General features: G+C 41.1%; 1 protein-coding gene across 3 annotated transcripts in view; it reads left to right on the top strand.

Annotated features, from left to right (window-relative positions):
* The window catches only part of LOC140495709 (uncharacterized), a 109,788-nt gene that overhangs the window by 53,842 nt on the left and 31,182 nt on the right, over nt 1-24,764 (top strand). For all 3 annotated transcript variants that reach the window (XM_072594728.1, XM_072594738.1, XM_072594717.1), the window contains 5 exons: nt 1,516-2,408; nt 8,696-8,835; nt 12,473-12,601; nt 15,963-16,294; nt 20,550-20,683. In XM_072594728.1, the coding sequence (XP_072450829.1) occupies nt 1,516-2,408; nt 8,696-8,835; nt 12,473-12,601; nt 15,963-16,294; nt 20,550-20,683 (1,628 nt within the window). The remainder of the gene's footprint in view (nt 1-1,515; nt 2,409-8,695; nt 8,836-12,472; nt 12,602-15,962; nt 16,295-20,549; nt 20,684-24,764) is intronic.

Genomic DNA, 24,764 nt, shown 5'->3' with positions numbered 1-24,764 from the left:
GACAATCCATTTTACTGAACTTACCTTTGCCAAGAACATGTTTATGGGATGTTACTATATCGGAACAGATGCTGTTTAGTAGTTAAATATTATTCTGTTAAGTTTCCCATAGAATTAAGTTATTCAAACTCTTTATTTTGTTTATATTTTAACTATAGTGTAATAGTAAAATGTGTTTTGCTGCAAGCCTGGTCGTTTGACCAATCAACTTGCATCTGGAATACACTTGCCTTTAAAAATAAGAAGAAGTTGGGATTAAGGTTATCTTCTTAATATACTTTAAAGGGTCTAGTCCATAACACCTTTTACCTCCCCATCCCCATCCCTGGACCCGCCAGTCAACAGCAAAAGCAAGAATTTATATTTATTTCTTTCAATGTAGTCCACTGTATTCGCTATTCTCAATGCAGTCTCCTATACATTGGAAAGATTAAATGCAGATTGGGCAGCCACTTTGTGAACACCTCCATTAATTTACAAGCCTAACTCTGAGTTTCTTGAGGCCTGTCAATCTAATTCTCCACTTTGCAGTAATGCTGACATCTCCATCCCTGGCCTGCTCTGTTCCAGTGAAGCTCAATGTAAGTCTGAGGAACAAAACCTATCACTTTGGCACCAATGGGACTCAGCTTTTAAGTTCTGCAATTTCAGATCATAAACTTTACCCTTCATTTTGTTTCCTTCTCTTCACATGTTTCAATTTTTCTCTTATTTTTGTTTCCATTCAGCAACACACCTGCTCTCACCACATATTTAGCTTCTTCTTTTGTCTTGCCCTGTCGCCATTCCCTTTGACACTGGAAGACTAACACCATGTCACTCAACCTTTCCTGTCTCCCACCCTGTAACAGATCTTCTTTTGTCTTTTACTTGTTACCCCTCACTCAGAATCAAAATCGATTAGATCTCTAACTTCTGCCAGTTCTGATGAAAGATCGTCAACCATAAATGTGAACTCTTTGTAAGCATGCTGCTGGTTCTGCTGTGTACATCCAGCATTTTCTGTTTTTACTACCTCAAATTGGGGTCCAATGGTTGTCAATGCCTCCAACAGTTCCTCTGCTTTATCTGTCCAGAAGCCCCTCACTTTTGAGTACCTCCATCAGATACCTTTTCACACTTCTCTGGAGAACATTCCCAGCTATGCCAATCTATCTATAAGGAACTAAAGACTCATGATTTTTTTTTAACTGTACACTCTCTAAAACTTCCATTTTCTTTCTCTGGTGCAACGTCCAAGATTGGACACAATGCCAGTTAAACCTAAACCAGATTTTTAGACAGGTCTGTCATCACTTCTTTGTTTTTATGCTCTATTTATAAAGCCCAGCATCCTTTAAACTTTATTAATCACAGTCTCAGTCTTCATTGAATTATGCATTCCATCCACTTTGTCTTGATATTTCACTGCATCCTGTCAATGATTAACATAGACGAATGTGATGATAAAAATGTTTTTACCAATGAAGAAAGGAGTGAAGCAGTTATATCATAAAGTCTCAACTCTTTTAACAGAAGTTGAAGGAACATGGGAATATTCTTCATGTACCACCACTTAGCTCCACCGAAATAGAGAAAATTATCAGTCATTGGTTAGACAAAGACCATCGAAGACTTGCAGCTGACCAGCTGCATTTACTGCTGGAAGGCTGCTCTGCTTGTCCTACCCCTCTTTATCTCCAGTGTGCATACAGAGAGTCCCTCAACTGGCAATCCTACATCCCAGTCTCAGATATTTTTCTGCCCCAAAGCCTACAACAGTTGTATTCAGCCATTCTTAGTAGAATGGAGAAGGAACATGGAGTAGAGCTTGTGAAGAAAGTAGCAGGTTTGCTGACACTGTCAAGAAATGGCATCACATTGGATGAAATGACTGATCTGCTATCTTCGGACCGGGTGGTCATGCAGGAGATCCAGCAGTTCCAAAATATCTCAATTTCCAAGTTCCCTCTGGTACTTTGGATGAAACTTCTAAGAGACTTGAACATTCACATAGCAGAGTGCAGGACAGACAACACTTATACATTTAACTGGTCTCATTCAGCACTGAAACTTAATTGCTTGAAGAGGTACTACTTATCCAATGATGCCCAACTATCTTTACACATGACCATAGCAAACTATTTTTTTGGAAAACCAATTGTCCCAGGAGAATCAAACAACCATAGCCAGCAAGAGGAGCGAAACAGTCAACCTCTGGCTTGGGTGCTCAAAAAGGATTCTGAAGTAAACCACGTGTTTAATCTACGAAAGTTGAATGGAATTCCTTACCATCTGCTGAGGTCGAATCAAGTATCGACCCTGATAGCTGACTGTCTTTTTAATTTTGAGTTTCTGTTACATAAAGCCTGGGGTTTATCCATTGTCAGTGTGGAAGAAGATCTCAAAACAACAATGCTGCTAGAGAGGTAAGGTGATGAATTCCATTCAAGGTAAGTCAACCTCAAACGTATGTGACATCAAGTGTTACCTGTAACGTTCTCACAGAGGACGTAATGTGTAGCTTCCATTATATGAACTTTGATGATTCTTTCTCATGAACATACTTATCTATAGGGACAGGAATTTATGATGTCCCATTGGAGTGAACAGTCACTCCATACTGATTGGATATACTTTTTTGAATATATTTTGTCATAACCCCTTCCTTTCTCTGTATACCTGCTGGCTGTGAATCTGAAAGAATATTTTGTCACAACATCTTTTAACTTTGCCAGTATAATGTCATTTATATTATTGCTAAATGTTAGGAAATCTAATTGGGGAAAATGATGGTGTCATGCCAGTGTCACAAGACTAGTAATACTGAGGCTCAGACAAATGCTTATGGGGCACGAGTGTAAATCCCACCCGGAAATTTAGATTCAGTCAACAAATCTGGAATTGAAAGTTGGTCTCAGTAATGATGTGATAGAACTATCAATTGATGTAGTTCAACAGACCCCTTTAGTGAAAGACATCTGCTGTCATTACCTGGTCTGGCCTACATGTGACTGCAGATCTATAGAAATGTTACTGACTCTTAATGGCTCCCTCAAATGTTCTAGCAAGCCACTCAGTTCAAGGGCAATCCAGTATGGACAACAATAGCTGGTGCCCATCTCCTATAAAATAATAAAGAAAAATAAACAATGCCTGAGACTCATGATCCATTGGCTGGAATGACATTTGAAGGTGAAATTCCTGACCTTGATCACATGTCTTTAACTTAAATCTTTAACTTATTTTGGCATTGCATCCAGGACCTTATGGTAATACTTGTTCACCTTGACTCCGGTGACTAAGAGCTCCCACTGTCACCTTGGAGTTTGTCAAAGGAGCTTCTGGCCTATTGTGGACAGACATCATCTTTGCTCCTGGTTACCTCCTGCATTAGTGTCTGTAATGTTGTGTCTGAGAACATTGGAATGTATTGTTTTACCTCTGCACCATAATTCACTCTTTTGTCTTGCTGTGATCTTCTTCCACAAATATTTCCACATACCTTCCATCAGAATGCAAACCCAATGCTCCCAAACCTTTGGAGTGTTCAGGCTGGCTTTAAGCAGCACAGTTTGGTTTTAAGTGACGCCCTCTGCAGAGGCCTGCAGTCACTCTTGGTTGCTATACCATCATTTAAATCAGATGCTGGCATGAAGTTTATGCTTTGTCTACATCGAGACCAGGCATTGCAATCCTGATGCATATTTTGCCCTCAGAATTTGGTGCCCTTGAGGGAATGAAATTTGCCCTCCTTACCTGTTCTGGTTCCACATGTGACTCTAGACCCACAGCAATGTGGCTAACTCTTCCCTTTGGGCAATTAGAAATGGACAATAAATGCTGGACTAGCCAATGACTCCCGCATCCAATAAACATATAAAAATTCTAAGGACTCCAAACAATGAATTTTCCAAAACAAATATTTAATTAGTTTCAGCTTCATCCCACTTCATCCATTGAAAATGGTTTAGCAACTCTTAGGAAATTGAAAGCTTCCTACTCTCACACTGAATCTGTCAAGGTGAATGATTTGTTCAATGTGTAATTTGACTCCCTCCACATCTATTCAATACTAGTTATCCATTGTATCTCACAACAGAATCAGTTGGCCAACTCAGCACATGGATTTCCTTGGCAGTGTTAAAATATGCTAAAATATTATTATGTACACACCTATAAAGATTAAGTGGATTTTAATGGTCCCTTGGAGATTTGGATGGGTGGATATATGAGAGAAGGGGGAGATGGTGGGGAGGTAAAGTGTGGACATCCTATTGCCTTCCTAACCATCAACCCTTCTCCATCACCTGCCCCATACCCTTCAACAAGATGAAGGGGTCAGAAAAAGCCAATTGAGGCTTTGAAGTGGCAACTTAAAGTCTTTATCCTACTGCCACTGGTATTCAAACAGCAGCAGATGGTAGGGCTTGTCATCTGAACAGTGAACAATTCACCAAGTAAATCCTGGCAGCACTAAGCCTAAGGCCTAGTTTCAGTGGGGTCACTCTTTGGGCATTCTTAGCCCAATGAAAGGACCTGCCATGGGCAAATAAGAGACCTGGGGGAAGACACTATGTTCCCTTGACAATGACCCAACTTCCCTCCCTCACTGGGGCTTCCATGCCTGACTCCGGTGATCTCACCTCATTCCTCTTGGCCCAGGGGGCTGCAGTGACAATATCCTTCGAGTAGGCCCCATTGCATGTAAATGCCACATCTCTCAATAGCACTGGAGGTATTGGAAAGCTGCTGGCCTCTGGCTGACCGCTGTCTGGGATATTTCAATGGGAAATTTCCCCAGGTGGAGCCAGGAACCCTGCCTGTTTGGGAGGTAATGCCAACAGGTCTCCTGGGAATATCTGTGCCTTGATTCCCCATTGTGCTCCAGCCAAAAGATAGGATCACCGCTGCGATACGTAAATTTTGATCTCCAAGGTGAGAATGCTACCCATTGACACTGCAAATAATGAACTTGTTAATATTACCAGAGGCAAATCATTTTGTTTTTATATAAAGTAGAATACAAGTCTGATTTCTGTCAGTGCAATTGCAGTGGTTCAGTTCTGTGTGCTTGGCATCAATCTTCCAAACTTAACAAGTTATTTATGTTAATTGACTTTAAATTTTCTAAAGAGCATTTAGCAGTAGCAGAATAAAGATTTCATCCTCTAAAATTTGCAATAATGAATGAAAGAATTTTTTCCTTATTTACAGTGGCTCCTGGAGTGGGAAGTCACAAATAAATTTCAATGGTACAATTGAGAGAATGTCTGAAGCACAAAGTATATTGTCTAAGTTTTAATTACCTTTTTGAATTTATAGCATACTTCAAAATATTAAGTGCATCTTAAAGTTAATTTCTGTTATTTATTGTATTTTTTGGCTGTGGCATGTGCTATAATGAGCAAAGAACAAATTACATTAAGTTTAACAATAGCTCAAATCTATTACAATTTTATAGAAATCTATATAATTTCACTCGCTTGAATTATACCTAAGTTTGCTCTGGCTCACCTTTTGAGAAAAGCTTTCGGGTTCCCTATCAGTTCATTAATGCAGACCCTGGAAGTTTCATGTCTGGTCAGTGATATGCTGTCACCTAGTTATTCTTAGCTATGGCAACAGTAAGCATTCTACAATTAATCTTGGCACTTTTTCTTACATAGTCATTGAGTCATAGAGATGTACAACATGGAAACAGACCCTTCGGTCCAACCCGTCCATGCCAAGATATCCCAACCCAATCTAGTCCCACTTGCCAGCACCCAGCCCATATCCCTCCAAACCCTTCCTATTCATATACCCATCCAAATGCCTCTTAAATGTTGCAATTGTACCAGCCTCCACCACTTCCTCTGGCAGCTCATTCCATACATGTTCCACCCTCTGTGTGAAAATGTTGCCCCTTAGGTCTCTTTTATATCTTTCCCCTCTCACCCTAAACCTATGCCCTCTAGTTCTGGACTCCCCAACCCCAGGGAAAAGACTTTGTCTATTTATCCTATCCATGCCCCTCATAATTTTGTAAACCTCTATCAGGTCACCCCTCAGCCTCCGACACTCCAGGGAAAACAGCCCCAGCCTGTTCAGCCTCTCCTTATGGCTCAAATCCTCGAACCCTGGCAACATCCTTGTAAATCTTTTCTGAACCCTTTCAAGTTTCACAACATCTTTTCGATAGGAAGGAGACCAGAATTGCACGCAATATTTCAACAATGGCCTAACCAATGCAGCTGCAACATGACCTCCCAACTCCTGTACTCAATACTCTAACCAATAAAGAAAAGCATACCAAACGCCTTCTTCACTATTCTATCTACCTGTGACTCCACTTTCAAGGAGCTATGAACCTGCACTCCAAGGTCTCTTTGTTCAGCAACACTCCCTAGGACCTTACCATTAAGTGTATAAGTCCTGCTAAGATTTGTAGGTTTCATGGTACCTGTCAGGGGTTTTCATCTTTATTGAATTATAGTTGAATCCTTATCTTGTATCTCACACATTTTGCGATTAATTTCTACCTGTGTTAGATTTTTTCATCCACCCCTGAAAAACCCAGTACAACATCTTCTGAGGCAAATGCCAGTGGTGGCTGGTTGGTGAGCAATGGGAAGCATGTCACCTTCTGATTGTTTCATTTCCCTCCTTGGCGATGTGCCTTGCTGTGCTTCCTGCCTTTACATACAGGCGGACTGAAAGTTGTAGTTTACCATCTGGGAAACTGTAGAGATTCTTCATTCTTGCTTGACTGTCACATCTAACCCCTTAATATGCTGCCTTATGTTTGATGACTGTAGATATCTATTACATGAATTAGTTCACATCTTAATACAAAATATGATTTAAAATAAATTTGCAAAATATTTACACTGCTTTCTAGAAGATCCTACTCATAGAGATGTCATAGATATGTACAGCATGGAAACAGACCCTTCGGTCCAACCCGTCCATGCCGACCAGATATTCCAACCCAATCCAGTCTCACCTGCCAGCACCTGGCCCATATCCCTCCAAACCCTTCCTATTCATATACCCATCCAAATGCCTCTTAAATGTTGTAATTGTACCAGCCTCCACCACTTCCTCTGGCAGCTCATTCCATACATGTACCACACTCTGTGTGAAAAAGTTGCCCCGTAGGTCTCTTTTATATCTTTCCTCTCTCATCCTAGACCTATGCCTTCTAGTTCGGGACTCCCCTACCCCAGGAAAAAGACTTTGCCTATTTACCCTCTCCATGCCCCTCATAATTTTGTAAACCTCTATAAGGTCACTCCTCAACCTCCGACGCTCCAGGGAAAACAGCCCCAGCCTGTTCAGCCTCTCCCTATAGTTCAAATCCTCCAACCCTGGCAACATCCTTCTAAATCTTTCTGAACCCTTTCAAGTTTCACAACATCTTTCCAATAGGAAGGAGATCAGAATTGCATGCAATATTCCAACAGTGGCCTAACCAATGCCCTGTACAGCCACAACATGACCTCCCAAACTCCTATACTCAATACTCTGATCAATAAAGGAAAGTATACCAAACGCCTTCTTCACTATCTTATCTACCTGCAACTCCACTTTCAAGGAGCTATGAACCTGCACTCCAAGGTCTCTTTGTTCTGCAACACTCCCTTGGACCTTACCATTAAGTGTATAAGTCCTGCTAAGATTTGCTTTCCCAAAATGCAGCACCTCGTATTTATCAGAATTAAACTCCATCTGCCACTTCTCAGCCTATTGGCCCATCTGGTCAAGATCCTGTTGTAATCTGAGGCAACCCTCTTTGCTGTCCACTACATCTCCAATTTTGGTGTCATCTGCAAACTTACTAACTGTACCTCTTATGCTTGCATCCAAATCAATTATGTAAATGACAAAAAGTAGAGGACCCAGCACCGATCCTTGTGGCACTCCACTGGTCACAGGTCTCCAGTCTGAAAAACAACCCTCCACCAGCACCCTCTGTCTTCTACCTTTGAACCACTTCTGTATCCAAATGGCGAGTTCTCCCTGTATTCCATGAGATCTAACCTTGCTAATCAGTCTCCCATGGGGAACCTTGTCAAATGCCTTACTAAAGTCCATATAGATCACATCTACCACTTTGCCTCATCAATCCTCTTTGTTACTTCTTCAAAAAACTCAATCAAGTTTCTAAGACATGATTTCCCATGCACAAAGCCATGTTGACTATCCCTAATCAGTCCCTAATCAGTACATCCTGTCCCTCAGGATTCTCTCCAACAACTTGCCCACTACTGACATCAGGCTCACTGGTCTATAGTTCCCTGGCTTGTGCTTACCGCCCTTCTTAAACAGTGGCACCATGTTACCCAACCTCCAGTCTTTTGGCACCTCATCTGTGACTATCAATAAAATATCTGTGACAAACAAATATCTCTGCAAGAGGCCCAGCAATCACTTCTCTAGCTTCCTACAGAGTTCTAGGGTACACCTGATCAGGTCCTGGGGATTTATCCACCTTTAACCGTTTCAAGACATCCAGCACTTCCTCCTCTGTAATCTGGACATTTTGCAAGATCACCATCTATTTCCCTACAGTCTATATCTTCCATATCCTTTTCCACATTGGATACTGATGCAAAATACTCGTTTAGTATCTCCCCCATTTTCTGCGGCTCCACATAAAGGCTGGATAATGTCCAATTAAAATAAAGAAAGGGGAAGTCTGTTTAAAAATCTTTTTATATTTTTTAAACAGGAAGGTTGGTGACTTGAACATACTGAATGAAGCAATCCAGCTATCCAAACGAGTCTTGCTTCAGGATCCTTGTCAGCTAGCTTCACAACTTCTTGGTCGATTACAGCAGATCATTGCAGAGGACAAACCAGTGGCTCCAGGTACGGATGGAAGTGTAACAAACATACAGGGTGTTAAATACAACATGTAGTGATTGCATCAAGTATGAGATCCCTTATTGGAGTTGTTAACCTGGGCTAATTAGGGAGCACTGGCTGACAGATATAAACAAGCGATTCAGAGTCTCCTTTCTCTGGAGACTGGCTTTGAGGTGGCTGGTCAGAGCCTGTGCATATGTAAATAAAGGGTAACATGGCGATGGGATACCAGCCTCTATTCAGTTATTTCACAGCACAATCCTCTTTTCAGCAGCACTGTGGCATATATACTGCCAATGGGCTGCAGTGGTTAAAGAAGAATCGATAGGACCATATGAACCTGAGTACGTCATTCAGCCCCTCAAGCCTGTTCAACCATTGAATGAGATCAAGGCTGATCTGTGCCCTGACTCCATGTATCTGTCTTTGGTACATATCCCTTAATACCTGTGGTTAACAAAAATAAGACCACCTTCTCAAAAATATTTCAGGATGTTCAATAAATGCAGGCCTAACCAGTGACCCCTACATCCTAAGAGTGAATTTAAAAATACAGTTACTTTATGATGTTTATCCTAGCATTGAGCAGGTAGTAAATATACTAAAAGCAACATTTTAAATTCATTCGGCTGTTCCATATTATAGGGGATAATGAGTTTCTGTGTAGTGTATAATGAATTTCAGTCAGGCTATTGAGTTAGAAAGTGCCTTAGTGGATAAATGCATTGGGGAATATGGGGGATATATTGTTAGATTCCTGGACTGTACAGCATTTGTTGGTGCTAGCTGGGCCCACAGTGTATTCAGCCAAACAGCAGCTCGATAAATTGATCAGCAACACAAACTGGAAATTGCACACCTTTCTAGCCGCTCACACAAGTGTGAGTGAGTGCCTTAAGGACAGAAGAGGACAAAATTGAAAATGAAAACACCAGAAGGTCATGAAAGGAAGAGGCTTCTTTTTTCACAGGGATAAAAGGAATTCGTTTTTTGGTAGTACAGAACTAAGGCATAGCTAAAAACAGACACATGTTTTGGAACTTTCCATCCCACACTCATCAGGACAATTAAAAAAAAAATGCCAGTTCAGTGTGAAAAGCAATGTTTTTACTTAATGATGGGAGAGTGCTGATTGGTTGGCAAGCAGACTATAATTGTTAGAGGCATTGCTTTGGTTTAATGAAGTTGCCAGGTTTTGTTTAAAATTTAACCAGACTGGCTTGTCAGGGCATTACACTGAAAAGTGTTTCAATGAATGGTTGTAATCTATTTTGTTAAATTGAAATGAACACAATATATGTTCTTGCTGTGTGCAAAAACTGGACCCTATACATTAATAAATGCAGTTTCTAGTACATACTAGGTTAGGATTTAATTTAGGGTTAGACACATTGTGACCCTGACTGACTATTCTAGATTGGCTGTTAACACACTGTCAGGTATCAAGCAAATGCAGAATCACATCTATTGAATATTATGTTACAAGTTTAGCATGCGCGTTCTGGTTGAAATTGGTTAATACTTTGCTGATTGTGAACAACTAAATGGACTTGTTATTTGATACAACCCGCTAGTCTTTGGAACCTACACGAATGTGGTATATGAATTTCAGTGCTGTTATGACGCTGGGTATGTAAGCCATATATACCAAAGATTGGCATATCATATCAAATGGCATATCCCTTTGGCTGTTCGCAACAAGCAAGGTAATGACTGTACCCAATTAGATGCTGTTTTAAAATTGGACAGCACTTGCAGAATAATCCTGAATGTGTGAAGAATTAGAGTCCAACTCGTCCATGCCAACCAGATATATCCTAACTAGTCCCATTTGCCAACACTAGGCCTATATCCCTCTAAACCCCTCCTATTCATCTACCTATCCAGATGCATTTCAAATATTGTAATTGTACCAGCCTCCATTCCCACTGACAACCTGTTTCAACTTAACAAAACAAGTCATTTCTGCCACCTCCAAACAGACCCCACCACCAAGGATATATTTCCCTCCCCTCCCCTATCAGTGTTCTGGAAAGACCACTCCCTCCGCGACTCCCTCGTCAGGTCCTCACCTCCCCACCAACCCAACCTCAACTCCTGGCACCTTCCCCTGCAACCGTAAGAAATGCAAAACTTGCGCCCACACCTCACTTCTCTCCAAGGCCCCAAGGGATCCTTCCATATCCATCACAAATTCACCTGTACCTCCACACACATCATTTACTGCATCCGCTGCACCCGATGTGGCCTCCTCTATATTGGGGAGACAGGCCACCTACTTGCGGAATGTTTCAGAGAACACCTCTGGGACACCACACCAACCAACCCAACCGCCCTGTCGCTGAACACTAACTCCCCCTCCCACTCCGCCAAGGACATGCAGATCCTTGGCCTCCTCCATCGCCAGACCATGGCAACACGACGCCTAGAGGAAGAGCGCCTCATCTTCCGCCTAGGAACCCTCCAACCACAAGGGATGAATGCAAATTTCTCCAGCTTCCTCATTTCCACTCCCCCCCACCTTTTCTCAGTCCCAGCCCTCGGACTCAGCACCGCCTTCTTGACCTGCAATCTTCTTCCCAACCTCTCTGCCCCCAACCCCTCTCTGGCCTATCACCCTCACCTTAACCTCCTTCCACCTATCGCATTCCCAATGCCCCTCTCCCAAGTCCCTCCTCTTAGCCTGCTTAGCACACCCTCCTCATTCCTGAAGAAGGGCTAATGCCTGAAACATCAATTCTCCTGCTCCTTTGATGCTGCCTGACCTGCTGCGCTTTTCCAGCAACACATTTTTCAGCTCTGATCTCCAGCATCTGCAGTCCTCACTTTCTCCTCCTTAACAAAACAAATGACAACCAATTCCCTGACCAATCAGAGTCAACTGCCTGTTTAAATATTTGTTTATATTTCAAACAAAGCTTGGCAGTTAACTGTCAATCATCATTAATTGGTGGACTCTCCAAAGCATTGCCTCTACCAATCAAAGTGCACTTTCCAACCAATCAGCATTGTCTGCTCATGCAAAGTAAATGTTATTTTTCCCTCTTGAATTGGTATTCTTGTGAATTATCCTGATGAGTGCAAAATGAAAAGCTTCATCAAAATGTGTCTGATTTCAGCAATGAAGACAGTGCCTCCTAGGGCTAGTAATAGAACAATGACAGAAACCTAATCTTAGTGTTTGATCACTAGAACAACAATGACATTTAATCCCAGGAGGTTAAGGAAATAAAAAGTGAGAAAATGGTTCAGAAAAAGAAAACTCTGAACAGGAATAGGTAGGTGGGAGATTCAAAAAATGTCATGGAGTAGGAGACTGGTTCCCTGTAGGAAGTATCAACGCTACAATCCAGCATGTCTTCTTGTAGTTTCTGAGTAATTGGCTTAGAGTGCCAGTGACACAGAGAGCAGGTCACCAGATGAAGCTTTTCTGGATCAAAACTGATATCAGACTGCCAGATTGTCGATCCGAACAGAAGGCATTGGGGGTTTATTTAACTTTGAATCAAAAAATAAAACACTGCTTTCAGATATTTTGATTAAATTGAGTAAAACAAACATGTATGTAATACTTCAAACATATTTATATGCAAATTTTAACCATGGTTTTAATGTGGAATCTGTATTACCCACTCTTCAGGTGACCCGAAAAAATACCCACATCTTCTGCACTTGATCAATCAGTGTAAACGATCTTCAATCCCTTTCCTCATACCTTCATTCACTTGCCTCTTGCCCCCAGGTGGCTTAATGTATGATACTTTAACAGGTAAGATATGCTGTCTCCATGGATTTTACAAAACCTTAGACTACAATGCGGTATTTTTTGCTTCAAAATAAAACAAAATTAATGTATTGCAAATGCTGGAAATCAGAACGAAAATAAATTATTCAGTAAGTAAGGAGGCATGGGATATAGGAAATTTGGTTGTCTGGATACCAATTGGCTGGCCCATAGAAGACAGAGGGTGGTTGTAGATGGGAAGTATTGAGCTGGAACTCAGTGTTCTGGAACCTCGGCTCTTTGTGATTTTTATGAATGACTTGTATGAGAGAGTGGAAGGGTATGTTAGTAAGTTTGCTGATGACACGTAGGTTGGTAGAGTTGTGGATAGTGTGGAGGGCTGTTGTAAGTTGCAATGGGATATTGACAAGATGCAGAGCTGCAGGTCAGGCAGCATCCAAGGAGCAGGAGAGCAGCAGAGCTGGGCTGAGAAGTGGCAGATGGAATTCAACTTGGAAAAGTGTTAAGTGATTCATTTTGGAAGGTCAAATTTGAATGCAGAATACAGGATTAAAGGCAGGATTCTTGGCAGTGTGGAGGAACAGAGGGATCTTGGGGTCACGTCCATAGATCCTTCTAAGTAGCCAACCAAGTTGATTAGGTGGTTAAGAAGGCATATGGTGTGTTGACTTTCATTAGCAGGGCGATTGACTTTAAGAGCTATGAGGTTATGCTGCAGCTCTATGAAGCCCTAGTTAGACCACACTTGGAATATTGTGTTCAGTTTTGGTCACCTTATTATAGGAAGGATGTGGAAGCTTTAGAGAGAGTGCAGAGGAGATTTACCAGGATGCTGCCTGGACTGGAGGACATGTCTTCTGAAGAAAGGTTGAGGGGTCTAGGACTTTTCTCATTGGAGTGATGAAGGATGAGAGGTGACTTGATAGAGGTGTACAAGATGATGAGAGGCATAGATAGAATGGATAGGCAGAGACTTTTTCCCAGAGTGGAAACGTCTAACATGAGGGGGCATAATTTTAAGGTGATTGAAGGAATGTTTGAATGTCAGAGATAGATTCTTTACACAGAGAGTGGTGGGTGGGTGGAATGCACTACCAGCAGTAGTAGTAGAGTCAGATACTTTAGGGTCATTTAAGTGACTCTTGGGGAGGCACATGGATGATAATAAAATGGAGGATATGTAGGTTAGTTTGATCTTAGAGTAGGATAAAAGTTCAGGGCAACATCGAGGGCTAGAGGGCCTGTACTGTGCTGGACTGATCTATGTTCTATTTCTCCAAACATGACTTGCTATGTGCTTCCAGTGCTTATTTTTTGTTTCTTTTTGTTGACAATAATTTGCCTCCTGGATGATCCACAACATTGCAAATTTAGTTACATTTAGCAATATGTTTCCTTCAGCTATCTCTAGTTTACTCACAATATCTGTTGAACTTGTGGAAAGCCATGCTTACTTATGAACATATGAATGTATGATTCAGGAGTAAGAGTGGGCTACTCGAACCTTTGATTTTTGTGATAAATATCTTGTTATTTATGCGTAATATGACATTTTAGATGGATATCAAATAACAAGTCCCTTCAGTTGTTTGAAATAAGCAAAATGTTAACCACACTCAATCAGCATGCAGTTGTAAAACATGAACAAAACATTCAACGTCAAACATGACTCTGCAATTGGACAATGTTTGCTTATTAATCTGACAGTCAACCTAATTCTTTTCACTATCAATTTAGAATTGTCAGTCGGGGTTCACAATGAGTCTCACTCTAAGCTTAAATCTAACTCAGCATATACTGGGAGCTAATTATATTAATATTTATTCTTTATACTGTGCCCACTTCTATTCAACAAAATAGGTTACAGTTGCCGTTCACTTGAACATTTCTCAGGCCAATGCTCCCTCTCCAATGCTCTTTCATGTATACGTGAATGTAGTGATAATTTAGCGTTAAGGAAGGCTAGCTTAAATCTGTCCTCAGCTGCAAGCTCATCATTTACTATGCTGTTCCATTCTTGGAAATTAAAAGGCCCAAGATTGCCTGTAGGAAAAAAATATAACTCTGGAATAAACTGTATGCTTTTTGTCAGTATGGCGATTGTTGGAAGATGTTAGGACGATGCACTGGAAATGCCCAGCACATTTTCTAACAAAGTTCTCTGGTTGTATATTGACATCGTGGGCAAGGCCAGCATTTGTTGCTGATCATTAATTGAACTGAACATTTCAGAGGGTAGTTAAGCATTGTTTTGGGTCTAGAATCACATGTAGGCCAGTCTCGAGAAGAACAGCAGATTTCTTTCCCTAAAAGGCATGAATGAAGCAGATGGGTTTTTTGAAGATCAATTATCATTTTGTGGTCACCGTTGCTGAGACTAACTTTCTGTCATGATTTGTTAATTGAACTTAAATTTCTGAAGCTGCCATGATGGGATTTAAACCCATATAACCAGAGCTTTAGGTTTATTATCATTGTGACACCATCATCTTCTTCACCTGTAATGATAAACAAGTCTTGCTGAAAAGACTGAATTCAGACCTGTTATACTCTCCTGTTTTCATTTTGGATGCAGATAAACTGACAATATATTCTTAAAATTTAAGTAATTCACCATGGACTTCCAACATTTGCAGTTTTTCTTCCTTTTAACTTTAGTGATACTTGTCAATGATGGTGGTGAACGATGAAGGGCTTATGCCCGAAACATTGATTCTCCTGCTCCTCGGATGCTGCCTCACCGGCTGTGCTTATCCAGCACCACACTCTCAAGTCTGATCTCCAGCATCTGCAGTCCTCACTTTCTCCCACTTTAGGGATACTTGCTTTTTTTGTCATGTGAAGTAACTTCCAACATCACCAGGACCAGCTTTATTCTTAAATTATTAACATTTTCCAATACAGGCTATTCTCAACCCCATTAACATAGCTACTGAGGCAAGAATCATGCGAACAGGTACAGCCAAGAGTGCGATTCAAATCATGATGTCTTTATCAGTTCTCTGCACGAACAATTGTGCTAGTGTCCCTTGCCCTCTTTTACCTCCAATTATTTTCTCTTCAGATACTTATCCAAGTCCCATATGAAAGCCTTGATTGGATCTGCCCCAACAATCACATTATCAGGTAGAGCTTTCAAAATTCTATTCACATGCTGCATAAAATGTTTCCCCTTATGGTGCCTTCAGTTCTTTCAGCATTCACCTTAATCCAGTATCATCTGGTTCTTGATACTGCCACCATTTAGATCGAATTCTCATTATCTTCACTGTTCAGATCATCCTTTATACGCCTCTGTCAAAACTCCTCTCAAATTTGTCTATAGATTATTAGTTTACAATCTATATATAAGCTCATTAAAGATTACCCCATTGTGATTATGCAGGTCATACTGACACGATTACAGCTGTAACAGGCATGCAGAAAGGTCTACAAGCAATCACTGCATCCAAGGATAGAACTCTGAAAATATGGGACCTCAAAAGTGGACAAACTTTGCAGACGGTTCATAGAGTTGGTGAGAACATTGATTCCATTACTGTCTGCATGCAGAATAGGCTGGTTGCAGTTACTGAGGATAACTCTCTCCAAGTTTGGGATATCCATTCAGGAAAACTGGTCTTTAAAGTCAATGATTCTCTGGATCCTCCCATTGTAACATCTGCAATGGATGGGCAACTATTATTAGCATTTTATGATGGAAGTCACTCTGTTAAGGTAAGAAAATCTGTTGCTACTTCATAGAAGTAGCTTGATAAAATAATGCTAAATGCACTTGATTCATGGTTCAGAAGGCAAGTCTTCAATCATTGGAACTGATAGCATTTCATAAGTTTAGTCAAGACAAATAGTTGTGCCTAGGCCTATCAACTGGAGTGAGACACCCCTATTTGGATTCAAATAAACACAACTCATTTGAGCAAATTTAGTTTTGACCTATGGGCTAAAGTCATAAATGAAGGTGCACAATTTCATTGGCAAAATGAAGATACACTATGGACATTCAAGAAACAAATTTTATTAACACGTTTCTTTGGAAATCTTGGAAAATCTCAGCAGGTCTGGCAGCATCTGTAAGGAGAGAAAAGAGCTGACATTTCGAGTCTAACTGACCCTCTTTCTCTTTTGGTTTCAGATTCCAGCATCCGGAGTAATTTGCTTTTATCCAGTGTTTAACCCATTGCCACCTCTCTTCCAGGAATGCCTACCCTGAAGAAGTACTGCTCTTCTCTTTGACAGGATTTTCGTTTGTCTCTCTCCCCCGTCCACCTTCACTGCTTTCCTTTTCTCTCTGTGTTAGACAAGGTATTTACTAAGACTCGCTTCCACAGCCATATTTCCTTCCTCAGTGACTGTCTTCACCTCCGACTTACTCCACATGGATTTCAACTCAAATTCCACCCTGCATGCAGCCTCCAGGATTACAGGTACTTGCATGATATACACTATTTTTCTAACTGCTGTTTTCGTCGCATCCGAAAAGCCACATTCAGGGCCATGCGCCGCCATATGAAAGCACTCGACACCTCTCTCCAGCAGCACCGATTTACTCGCTCTCAAAGCTGTCCTGGTCCACAGTTTCATTTCATCCTTCGTATTATTCGACACTTTAACTCCAAACTTTTCCTGTTTCTTGCAGATGTTAAGAACGCAAGCTTCAACTTCTCATCCACACCCCTGCCCACCCTCCACCTTCCAACAGCCCCAATCCCTTGAACCCCATCTCTTTCAGCCCCAGCCCTTGCCATGTGTTCACCATACCCTCTGACCTTCCCCTCTCTGAGGCTGAGCGTGCTGTTCTCAGCAAAGGACTCAGCTTTGTACCCTTACTTCCCCACCTCAATGAATTCCGGGCTCGACATGATCTTGAGCTCTTCTTCTGTTGCCTTTGTGCTCACTTCTTTGGGCAAGAGTCCTCCCCCCGCTCCACAGATCCTTTCGCAGATCCGTCCAACATTCCATCTCTAATTGGACACCCCCGCCAGGACAATTTCCTGCCCTTGATTTTTTCATTGACAATTGTCGACGGGACATTGGCCACCTTAATTTCTCTGCCCCTCTTACCCATTCCAATCTCTCTCCATCCGAACTTTCTGCCCTTCGCTCCCTTAGGTCCAATCCCAACCTTCTCATCAAACCTGCTGACAAAGGGGGTGCAGTTGTCATCTGGCGTACTGACCTCTACCTCGCAGAGGCTGAGCCCCAACTCTCAGATTCCTCCTCCTACTTCCCCCTGGAGCATGACCACACCACTGAGCATCAAGTCATTGTCTCCAACACCATGACTGACCTCATTTCCTCTGGATGCCTCCCCCCCACAGCTTACAACCTCATAGTCTCCCAACCCCGGACAGCCCATTTCTACCTACTCCCCAAAATCCACAAGAAGGACTGTCCCGGCAGGCCCATTGTGTCAGCATGCTCCTGCCCCACTGAACTTATTTCCTCCTACCTTGACTCATCCTCACTCCTCTGGCTCACTCCCTCCTCACCTACATCCAGGATTCCTCTGATGCCCTGCGATACATTGACAGCTTTCAGTTCGCAGGCCCTAACCACCTTCTATTCACCATGGATGTGCAATCTCCTTACACCTCCATCCCATACCAAGATGGCTTGAAAGCTCTTTGCTTCTTTCTCAAAAAAAGGCCCGACAATCTCCATCCACCACCATTCTCCTCCACCTGGCTGAACTTGTTCTCTCTCTCAACAACTTCTCCTTCAACTCATCCCATTTTCTCCAAATCAAAGGTGTAGTAATGGGTACCCGTATGGGTCCTAGCTATGCCTCCCTTTTCATGGGGTATGTGGAACATTTCTTGTTCCAGGTCTACCCGGGCCCCCTCCCACAACTGCTTTATCGGTACAAAATTTTTTTTAAATTAAGCTTTGACAAAGGGTCAATTAGACTTGAAACATCAGCTCTTTTCTCTCCTTACAGATGCTGCCAGACCTGCTGAGATTTTCCAGCATTTTCTCTTTTGGTTTCAAATTCCAGCATCCGCAGTAATTTGATTTTATCTTTGGAAATCTTGTTCAGGTGGGGCTTCAGTCATTGTATATTTTTGAATCATGTAACATGGATGTATATCTGGAAACCTAGAGCCTACATAGACTTCATGTGGCTTCCCAAAGGAAGATCACAATTTCTGTTGCTGGTTAAAAAGAAAAATTCATATTTGCAATTGTATTTTATTGCATGGGTTACTTAATTTTGACATGTAATCACCTAATATATGCTGGCATTGTGCAAATTCTTCAGTTTGCTACAATATATTAACCTTGTGATAAAATGGTGGATCATTCAATATATTCCACATTGAGTTAGGGTTTAGGCTATGTGAGACAGGCAGGAACAAATCAACCATAATCCTATTGAATGGCAGAGCAGGGTCTATGGACCATTATATCCTTTAGGGAGGAAACTTGCTATCTTTACTTGGACTGCTCTATATGTGGCTCTTGTACTACATCAACATGGGCTGTCTCTCAACGATGCTTGGAAGGGGCTAGGAAGCCTGTCAGTTATGACAACATGTAATGGGCTACTAGGAATGAACAACGAATGGCAGTGACAACCATGTCCTGAGAATGAAGGCTTGGAAATATAACACAAGAAAATCACCAAAGATATTGATTATGTTGTAAATCCTTTGGAAATTCCCGTGGTGCTACATGACTATGTTGTGGAAAGTGGGTTAATGAGAGGACTCAAAATGGGGAAGGAAGAGGAAAGTAGTTGAGGGCATTACCACAATGATTCCCTGCAAGTCAAGAAAAAGCTCTTGTTATATCACTGGAAGTCATGTTAAGTGGCTTGCAGTGGTCACAGAAATCCAGGCCATTACATGCAAGTAAAAGTTAAATATAGCTCAAAATAGAAAAATTACATTCCTTTCTTGCTGTTAATTGCCCATCCCATGAAGTTGATCCTGTATATAGAAGATTTTGATTCATATTAGATGTCTATGATCAATGGAATGCAGCCTATTCATAGGCTGTTCAGCCCCTCAAACCTATTCCACCATTCAGTTAGGTTCTGGTGGACCTGTAAACTAACACCAGCGACACCTGAACCTTATTTGCAGAGAAAATTGGCAAAAAATATTTTGACAATTTGCCAATAACACCATGCACCAATGCTGAACGTTTCAACACTGCTGTTCAGTATTCATTTTGTTTTCATATTGTTTTGTTTCTCTATTCTTTCATGGGATGTGTGCTTTGGTAGCAAGGTCAGAATTGTTGCCCATTCCTAACTGGGCAGTTAATAATCAACCACATCACTGGATTGGGAGTTACATGTCGTGATGTAGTAACATCACTGGACTAGTAATCCAGAGGCCCAGGCAAATGCTTTGGGAACATATGTTCAAATCTCACTCTAAATCCTACTAGAAATTTACATTCAGTTAACAAAGCTAAAATATAAAATGAGTGTCAGTAATGGTGGCCATTAAAATTTCACTGATTGTTGTAAACAATCCACCTAATTCTACAATGTCCTTTAGGAAAGGAAATCAGCCATTCCTTCCCTGGCCTGGCCTACATGTGACTCTGGACCCATATCACTGTGGTTCATTCTTAATAAACCTATGAGTAGCTAAACAAAACAGTCGCTACAAGGAGAATTGAGGGTGGACAAAAAATGTTGGCCTTATCAGCTGCACCCATTTCTACAAAATCATTTTGGTAAAGTATGAGTTCAGCTAACATTCCTACGGTATTTGTAAGACCAGTTAAGCTGGAGGCAATCCCACTCCACAATAAGCATAGTTCTCCACACCCTACTGTACCTGATATTGATAACTTCCCCCATTGCATAACAGTAAAGGATGCAATTTTGTTAATCATGAAATCACGCCTGTTTTTACAAGACATCAGTGCATCAATGAATTCACCATGTGCAGCTCTACCATGATAAAGACAGAAGCAAATCAATCACTGATTTACAATTTTTTTGCGATTTCAGATTTTTGATTTGACCAATTCCTGCAGAGTGTTGCATCATGTAAATATATCATCAGAGGATGACCCTATACACAAGGATCACACTGTCCTGGTATCTGAGAACTCAGTGAATGATTATGTTCTTTTTGCTTATCGGTTAGTATTCCATCTAGTGTCTTTTTCTGTGCTCTCACTCCAAAGTCGATAGATTAAACAGATTACAGACAGTTTATGATTTTCATGCAATTATGGAAATGACGTGCAGGAAAGACTTACTACTACATCAAGCCACACAGTTCTGATTCCTTCTGTATCAAACATTGTATATTTCCCAGCCGCCTGGAGCCATATAGTCATCTGGGAGAGATGAAAAATCATCCATTTGGGAACATAATTGGAAAATTCTTCTCTTGTTCCCCAGGGTGATCTAAACTAGTCCTAAAAGACCACATTGGATATTAAATGAAGCTGACCTTTTTCACGATGTTACAACTATCTGGGCCAGAAACTGGTCCAGCTCTTACTGGAAAGAATAGAATGAATCAGCAAATATCTCATGAGTTGGAACATTTTCAACTAAGCATATCTAATAAATGCAAGCCAATTCTCCCTCACCTGCTTAATTGAAATAATCAGTTCACATAAACACCATCTAGTTCATTCCTTATTTTATAAATCTCTATCAAGTCACTGCCAAATTTGCATTTTTCTAGAGTATAAGGGTTCTATTTAAAATTAATGTGTTTTATGCTGGAAATTAATTTTATGGTAATTACAGTAACTCCATGGTAGGTCAGGGTACATTGAATTATCCAATACTATTATTCCATCCTGAAGTTAGTGTTTCAACAGTGTCATGATCATCCAGGCACTGTGCCCTGTACTGTGACCAAGGATATTGTAACATAATGGTGTAGTTATTACAATGAGACATAGTGGTGTAATTGAATCTGATTCTTATCTAAAGGCTCAGTGAACTGTTTCCTAATTTGGGTGAATATGTGCTAAGAAACCATCATACTGAAGTAAATCATTGTATAATTGTAATTATTTTTATCATTTGACATCATCATGATTATTCTACTTCAGATATGTAAACGTTCTTTAACAAATACACAGTAAAATCACATATTTTAGGGTGTTACAACATCTTTGCATTATTAAATGAAGTAATCCATTTTAGCGATCATATTAACCCAAATACAAACTTCTTGGCACCACAAATTTGAGTTTTATTCATGTGTCTAAGTAAATGGAGATTTTTCATTTTTGTGCACGATACTGTGAAATCTACTCAGATATCAAATAATAGTGGGGAAGAAGCTGTTCTTGAATCAATTCGTATGTGTTTTCAAACTTTTGTTATCTTCTGCCCGACAGAAGAGGGTTGAAGACAGTATAATCAGTGTGGGAGTGGTCTTTGATTATGTAGACTGCCTTTCCAAGGCAATAGGAAATATAGACAGAGTCAGCGGATGGAAGACTGGATTGTGTCTTGGACTGGGCTGTGTTCTCAACTCTCTGTAGTTTCTTAGTCTTGGGAAGAGCAGTTGCCAACCAACGCTGTGATGCTTCCATATAAACTGCTTTCTATGGTGTATCTATGAAAATTAGTAAGATCCCTTGTGAGCATGCTGAATTTCCTTAGCCTCCTGAGGAAGTAGAGATGTTGTTGTGTTTTCTTGACCACTGCATCAACATGGATGGACCAGGACAGATTGTTGGTGATCGCAACTCCCAGGAACTTGACGCTGTTGACCATCTCTGCCTCAGTACTATTGATACAGACAGGGTTGTATCCTCCACTCCCTTTCCTGAAGTCAATGACCAGCTCCTTCGTTTTGCTGAATTTGATGGAGAAATTGCTATCTTTACACAATGCCACTAAGCACTCACTCTCTTTTCTGTATTCTGTCTTGTTGTTTGAAATCAACCCTTCAATGGTGGTGTTGTCAGCACACTTATAAATGGTGTTGGGGCAGAATTTGGTCACACAGTTATGAGTGTGTAGGGACTATAGTAGGGAGCTGCGTATGTAGCCTTGTGGGATGCCAGTGTTGAGAACTATGATGGTGGAGGAGGTGTTGTTGTCTATTCTTACTGATTAAGGTCTATGGGTCAGTGCGTCGAGGATACAGTTACAGAGGTGGGAGCCAAGACCTCGGTCTCGAAGTTTAAAAATGAGTTTGCTTGGAATTATGGTGTTGAAGGTGGAAATACCATCAATAAGTAGGAGACTGACATTGGTATTCTTGCTATCCACATGTTCCAGGGATAAGTGTAGGAGATGGCGTCTGCTGTGGACCCGTTGCGCCAGTAGTCGAATTGCAAAGAATCAAGGCAATCAAGTAGGCTGGAGTTGATGTGAGCCATGACTAATCTCTCCAAGCACTTCATAGTTATGGAGGTCAGAGCTACCAGGCAGTAGTTGGTGAGGCACACTGCATGATTTTTCTTTGGCACCAGGATGATGGTGGTCTTGTTGAAGCAGGTGGGGACTCCAGATCATAACTCGACTCCCCCCAGCTCTTCTCACCCTAACCTAAAACCGTACCATCTTTCCCTGGTTTCTCTTTTCAGGGCTTGCAGCATCTTAATTTGCCAATACAGTACATGGTGCTATAATGTACATGGTGCTATACTATTTATCAGAACTCGATGTGAGCAAAATAGAAAGTTTTCTCCTCTAATGTCACTACCTGCATGGATGTAAATAAAACAACTGGTACATGCATATTTAAACTAAAAATATCAGGTTACGGCTAAAGGCAATTTAGTTGAAACTGTTCACGTGTAAATGATATACAGTAGCAGCATGATACTGTTTGTGACTGTAAGTAACATAAAAGTTCAATTGAAGAAGAGACGAACAAACAATTTCTGACAACAGTACTAATACCTGTAACACATTCATTACAGCCCAGTAGCATCTGAATAATTCATCTTTTGAAAAGTGTACAGACAAATTAATTTCCCATTTTGACCACTGGGAATCACAAGAGAGCCTGATTTTACATCCTTTTCAAATCCACATACAATCATCTCAAGTAGCTTCCTCTTGTTATGGACTAGGCCAGACCCCTCAAAACATTTTTAAGTAGGTAGCCAAGACCGTAACTTTGCTATTTGTTTAGCTAGATGTATAGTGGATATTCCCAGTATAAATTAACTGAGTCAAAAGCCAAAATTACAGAATGAAACACAAAGAACAGAAAACAGAATACCTGATAACTTATCCTATCAGAACCCAACTTAATGATGCTGTTCCAAAAACACAGACATCCCTTAGCACAAACGGTAAATCATGGCACTGGCAACTTGCAGTTTGCAAGGAGAGAGAGAGAAGTCCAGCAGCATTTCACACATCCCCTGCTGTAACTGAACCAAAAAACCTCAGCTACCAACACTGGCCACTCCCCTTTCATGATACAAGTTATTCCTAAAACATGAAAGCCTTTGGCCTGAGGTATCATCTGTTTTGGGGTAAACAAAAAGCGACTCAATAAAGCATTCATCTCTGCATCAATTCAGCTATTTCGGAGCCTGGGCTGTTTTACGACCACACTGAGAAAAATCAACGACACAATAACTTTGAGAGAAAGGACCAGCTTTGTGAGACACTGGATGAAGTCAGTATAGGATGACTGACCAGTTTTCCTTTCCGTACCCTAAGGGTGCTGCTCTACTCATTGCCTCAGCACAAAATAGAAGCTGAACTTTGGATTTTCCTAACCTGTAGAGATCAGCCATTCGATGGAGGAGTCCATTTGTAAATGACTGTTTCTGAAAGTTAATGTCTGGAACTCCACCCAGGAAAAAAAAGCATTGGTTCAAAGAAGAGAACTTGTCAAGAGTGTAACCTGATTTGATGCTGGATCATTTCTGGCTAAGTGTATGAACTATTTAAAATTGACAACATTATTATGTAGGAAAAAGTGAGGACTGCAGATACTGGAGATCAGAGCTGAAAAATGTGTTGCTGGAAAAGCGCAGCAGGTCAGGCAGCATCCAAGGAGCAGGAGAATCGATGTTTCAGGCATAAGCCCTTCTTCAGGGCCTTTTTCAAACTCTGAAGAAGGGCTTATGCCCGAAACGTCGATTCTCCTGCTCCTTGAATGCTGCCTGACCTGCTGCGCTTTTCCAGCAACACATTTTTCAACATTATTATGTATTCATGAAAAGTGACAACATTGACAGTGCCATATTTAATGCCCATCACTCTGATAAAGTGCTGTTG

The sequence above is a fragment of the Chiloscyllium punctatum genome, chromosome 2 (assembly GCF_047496795.1).
Source record: "Chiloscyllium punctatum isolate Juve2018m chromosome 2, sChiPun1.3, whole genome shotgun sequence".
NCBI classification, from domain to species: Eukaryota; Metazoa; Chordata; class Chondrichthyes; order Orectolobiformes; family Hemiscylliidae; genus Chiloscyllium; species Chiloscyllium punctatum.
This window is presented reverse-complemented; position numbering and strand designations above follow the sequence as displayed.